General features: G+C 37.0%; 1 protein-coding gene across 1 annotated transcript; it reads right to left on the bottom strand.

The window, feature by feature from the left end:
• Window positions 1–312: 312 nt before the first annotated feature.
• On the bottom strand, window positions 313–3,377 carry LOC107802377 (putative disease resistance protein At1g50180). Its single transcript, XM_075250148.1, has one exon. The coding sequence runs from the start codon at window positions 3,299–3,301 to the stop codon at window positions 446–448; it is 2,856 nt and encodes a 951-aa protein (XP_075106249.1). The 5' UTR covers window positions 3,302–3,377; the 3' UTR covers window positions 313–445.
• Window positions 3,378–5,878: the final 2,501 nt, after the last annotated feature.

Below are 5,878 nucleotides of genomic sequence, written 5' to 3'. Positions count from 1 at the left end.
ACTCGAATTTGCAACCAAGGAGATATTCTAGTTGGCTTTACCATCGAATAGGAATAGTTGCAATATCTGATCCATTTGTAAAGTGCCGCCGAAAATGTTCAGACGGTACTTTTGTATTACAGGTTAATAACATCGTCTAAATATTGTAATTGAAACAAATAAAAGACTTGACAGGAAAGAGTTCGCGTGGAGATAACATTTTCGAAATCGTAAGAAAACTTAAACGTTAGAAAACGTTTTTCTTGAGATTTTTTTGTCGTCGTACCAAATACACTCAATTCTAGTGCAAAAAATGGAAAGAAGACCTAGATATGATCGACCCTTTTCATTTGATGGACTAAAAATACATAAAAAGTTTACATGTACCCTAACTGGTAAGAATCACATTCCTTAGTGGAAGAAAAATACAGTAGTAGCCAAAAAGGCACTAGTAAAATAAAAAGAATCAATCAGTATTGACATTCGTCATCCTCCCCTTATCAATGAACTTTAATGCTGCCATATTTGCCATGAACCCTATCCTGATCTTATCACGCAAAGCAAGAATCTCCAGTTCATCTTCATTTGTACTAGGAGGTCCAACCACAACATTGGGAATATGTTGAAGTTTGTGAAAATCTGAAGTTTGAAGCCTAGCACAAAATTCTTCAGGCATTCCTCGAATCTCCAGCTTCTCAAGGTTGGTCAATAATATCAACTCTTCTGGGAGCTTCCTCAACGAGTAGCAGTCGAAGATCTGCAGGTGTTTGAGTCCTGCCATTGCACCTTTCCCTAGCTTCATTTCTGTCATAGTTAGTAGTTCCACCCTGAGAAACATGAGCCCACGGAACCCATTCTCTGATACTGTTAGACTGTCATAGTGTGTCCTTCCATCAAAAGCGTTAACTAGTTTTAGAACTGACAAGTTGGTTAACTTCTCCAGCACTTGGATTGAATCTGGATGAAGCTTGGAGTTCACCAAAGTCAGCTGACAAAGGTTGTGCGGAAATACACAAGGATGAGCTGGCATTGAGGCTAGCCGTCCCTTCAACTTAAGCTTGGCAATATGACTCACCTTAGATAAACCAGCAACCAGAGAAATTTGCGAGCGACCCTCTACTTCCAAGCACAAGGACTGAAGGTTCTTAAGCTCCGCAAGTGAATCACACAATCGATCCATGTCTAGGTCATGATCATCTTGAATGAACAAACCAACTTTCTGGAGATTAGTCATTCTTGTCAGGTTTTCATTATGCATCCAGTGCTTAACAGGTATGCTGCCTATAATTTGGAGATTGTTGGGTAGGTCAATCTTCAATAGGCTCGGGGAATTTATGTAACCAAGCAGACGCCGCAGATTCTCTAACTTCCCCAAGACATTAGGAATTAGTACAGAATAATGCCTAGACATGGGCATATCAATCGTTTCCAAGTTTTTCAACCGAATTAAAGAAGGGGGAAGCATCTTTATGCGTGTCTTCCATCCTATGCCTAAGTACTTCAAGCAACCTAGTTTCCCAATACTATCTGAGATAACATTTAAACCAGGAGAATCTATGTATAGCACTTTGAGAAGTTTGAAACTACTACTTGTACAAATACGATCAAGGTTTAGTTCAGCAGATGATGAATCAAAGGACAGAAGAGATCTTATATAAGTTTTTGAATTTCCCAAATAATCGTACCTCTCGAGTGGACAGTAAAGGACATGGTGTCGAGATTGATCAGACAGGACAGTAGATATATTATCTACATTCTGATCATGGACCTGGAGAAATATTTCTTCCTTTGCTTTCATGATACAAAAGTCTCGCAGGAGATCGTGGAGCCGGCAACTTCTAACTCTGTCATCTGCTCTAACTAGGATCACTTGAACCATATTTCTGCCAATGAGCTCATCGAGATAATCCTCCGCAATGTCCTCTAATCTCTGTTGTTCTCCCAGATTTTGATGAATTAGACCATGGGCAATCCATAGGTGCTTGAGCTGCTGCACAGAAATGTCTCTGTCTTTTCGGAGAAGGCCTAAATAGAGAAAGCAAGATTTCAAGTCGGGAGGTAAGTCGTGATAACTCAACGCCAAAATTGCGGATACGCCATAAGTTTGGCTTCCTGCAAGGTGTGAGCTGAGGTTTCTCTTTACCCTCTCCCACTCACTTCTTTGCTTCTTCTTCCCAGCTAAGAGGCCTCCTATGACAGTGATTGCCAGTGGCAAGCCATCACATTTTTCCAGAATCTCTTTCCCAACGTCCACCAAGTCCTCTGGACACTCTCTTTCCTCGGGGAATGATTTCTTGAGAAAGAGTTCCCAGCTCTCCTCCTCGTTCAATACTTTAAGTTCGTACGGTATAGTATGGGCATCTGCGTGCAAAGCAACCTCCTTTATGCGGCTGGTAAGTAGCAATCTACTTGACTTATCATTGTCTGGAAATGACCTAGCAAGAAGATCCCATGCTTCTTTGGTCCAGATGTCATCAAGAACAATCAGATAGCGTTTTCCTTCCAAGCGCCTCTGGAGCATTTCCTCCAATCCAGCCTCTGACAATTTGTCCATTGTTTCCACAATCTTCACTTTATCTTCTTCTGGATTTGCCAGTTGTAAAATGAGTTCCTTGATGATCTTTGCGGGTTTATAATCTTGGGATACATAAATCCATGCTTGACAGTCAAACTGGTCTCTGATGTGAGCTTCGTTATAAACTTCTTTGGCAAGAGTCGTCTTACCGAGGCCACCCATACCCACAATTGAAGCAACACGAAGCCGTTTGTCCTCCCTTAGAAGGATTGACACTACGGCGTTCACATGCTTCTTTAGGCCAACAACATCCTTATTGGCAACCAAAGGAGAGGAGCGTCGCAATTCACGCATCTTCTCGCGTGTTGTGCTCGACCCTTCCCCGATTCCCAGCCCTTGATATGAGATGATGCCATATCTCTCCCGGCTGTTGGATATTTCCAAAATTCTGCTCTGAATCGACTCAATCTCTTCCCCTACTTTGTGAAGCCAATATAGTTTCTTAGGGAAAAGGGCGCACTTAATGAAGAAGCTCTTTCGTTCTAGGGAAGCAACTTGGTGGATGAATATTTCAATCACATCCTCAGCATGGTAGGCAACTGATCTGATTTCAGATACCCAGTTGCGGATTGTTGCGGCTTGCTCTTCCACTTGCTTCATATCTGCATCTTTCAGGAAACACTTCATCCGAACAAGCTCGTTTCCCACTCCTTCAACTTGTTCCTGGACATTTTTCAGGAAAACAACTTCTTCTTTGAGCAGATCAAAAAGCCGCTCTGCAACAAAGGAAACTGCTGCTTCAGCCATCTCTGGTTTTCTCTCACTCCTTTTTGTTGCTTCTCTCTTTACTTTTGCGGAACAATTGTCTTGTCGGCATGCTTCAATAATGTGCTTAAATAACGTTGGGAAAAATACCTAGCCACACACTTTACTTAAACATATTTACTCTTTGGTCCATTAAAAACGATAATGATTCTTTTCTAAATTTAAAAATAATAATTCTCCTTAATGAAAATTTTTTATAATCACACAAATCCTTTAGGTTCCTTTTTGACTTGTTTAAAATCACAAATTCCAAAAGTCTTTATTTTTTCTTAAATTTTGTGCCCGATCAAACATGTTCACATAATTTATATATTTAGTATATTTTTTTATTCTTTTTCTTTTCCTTTTTTCCTTTTTCTTTATCATTCTATTATTATTTTTATTTTTATTTATTTTTCTATTCTCTTTCTTTGTATTTTGGTCACCGACATAACAAAATGGTGATCGTTGAAATTTCATGTATGCCCTTTTTTGGTGAGAATTTTTTTTTCGGTGATAGATTTTTATCCACATCTGAGTGTGTTTTATTTTATATATGTATAAATTTTGAGAAAATACATAAGTACCCCTACCTATAGCCGAATTCTCAACTATACACTTTACCTTTGCTGGGATTTTGTTACCCCCTAAACTATTTTAGCTAGCAAGCTGTGAAGGCACTGTCACATACTCCCTCACTTCCGTGAACCTATTTTCTTTTTGGTCCATTAAAAAAAGAATGACCATTTTCTAAATTTAGAAATAATTTAGTTTAAACTTACAATTCTACCCTTAACGAGAAGCTTTTATAACCACACAAATACTCTAGGTTCCTTTTTGACTTGTTTAGGACCACAAATTCTAAAAGTCTTCATTTTTTCTTAAATTCTGTACCCAGTCAAACAGGTTCACATAATTTAAAATAGAGAGAGTATATATTTAGTATATATTTTTTATTCTTTTTCTTTTCCTTTTTTCTTATTTCTTTATCATTCTATTATTATTTTTATTTTTATTTATTTTTCTATTCTCTTTCTTTGTATTTTGGTCACCGACAGAACAAAATGGTGATCGTTGAAATTTCAAGGATGTGCGAATTTTTTTTTCGGTGATAGATTTTTGTCCAGATCTGAGTGTATTTTATTTTGTTTATGTATAAATTTTGAGAAAATACATAAGTACTCCTACCTATAGCCGGATTCTCAACTATACATTTTACCTTTGCTGGGGGTTTATTATCCCCCCTAAACTATTTTAACGTAGAATTATTTGCACTCTTAAAGCTTACGTGATAGACTATGTGTATTTTACTCTCCTGAGAAGTAAGAAAAAACGATTTCCAGATTTTTCTCTTTGCTTTTTTACATTTTTTAGTGAGATATATAATTTCATATTTTTTTCTTTTCCTTTTTCTTTGTCTTTTTCTTATACTTCTTTTTTGTTTCTTCTATAATTCCAACGAATATTCACTCGTCGACAACTTTGTCTAACTATTCTTCTTCCATTTATTCTGTTTTTTCTTCTTCCTCTTTCTATCCTTTCACACACAAATCAAACTCTCAAAAGGATTTATTCATAAGCAAAACAAAATACACTCAGATTTGGGGGGGAGGGGGAGGATTCATCATCGAAAAACCTTTCCATGTCGAAAAAAATAGAGGTATTAAAATTTTAACTGAAAAAGTCTTCTTTTAACCTAGTAGACACACTTATACTCATATTATATATCATCACTCACCTCTTAATGTTAACATCCATCATCTTTATGCCACCCACAATCACTAATTATAGCCACCATCCAAAAATCTTCTACTATAATAGCCATTTAAAGAAGTGTAGCAGCAGAAAAAAAACAAATATGAGTGAATATTTGTTATTCGGTTTGTTGGTGGTGAGTGGTGACTAGGGTAATGAATAAGAAAAATGGAAAAGGAAAAGGAAAAAAAGGGTTTGTTAATACTGAAATCTAATGTGTCAAGCGAGTGTGGTTCACTGCCCAACGAAAATTTGGTTGTGGTACTTTAAGGCTAAATTTATTTGACTTTAAAATAAGGGGGTAATAAAACCCCCGCAAAGGTAGAGTGTGTAGTTGAGAATTCGGCTATAGGTCGCGAGTACTTATGCATTTTTCCTATAAATTTTTATTGAAATTGTAATTTATGTGAGGGAGGAAGAGAAAAAGCTGAAAAATGGTGGTTGGAATTTTAAGGGCTCCATTTTTTCTGGTGCGAAATTTTTTTCCGGTGAGTTCCTCGAAAAACAATGAGTTCCTAGAAACTTTCTCGCAATCAACAACCAAATTCTTCTTCCAAGTTCTCTTTTGTATGTAAATTTGATTAATTAAAAAAATAGGACTCCCATCCCCCCACCACTGAAAGCAGTGAAAAGCTGAAGACCCATATCGAAGGATGGCGGCACGACGACAATTTTTTTTTGCAACCAACAGTCCAAACACTTCTTCTTTTCTTTAGTCTTTTCTTGTATACTTGATTAAATAAAATCCTTATTCAAAATTCTACTTCGACAAAATCCATAAATATCGAGGAAAGAAAAGGAAAAGGAAAAAAAATAGAAGATTAG

Source organism: Nicotiana tabacum, chromosome 3, assembly GCF_000715075.1.
Source record: "Nicotiana tabacum cultivar K326 chromosome 3, ASM71507v2, whole genome shotgun sequence".
Classification (NCBI taxonomy): domain Eukaryota; kingdom Viridiplantae; phylum Streptophyta; class Magnoliopsida; order Solanales; family Solanaceae; genus Nicotiana; species Nicotiana tabacum.
This window is presented reverse-complemented; position numbering and strand designations above follow the sequence as displayed.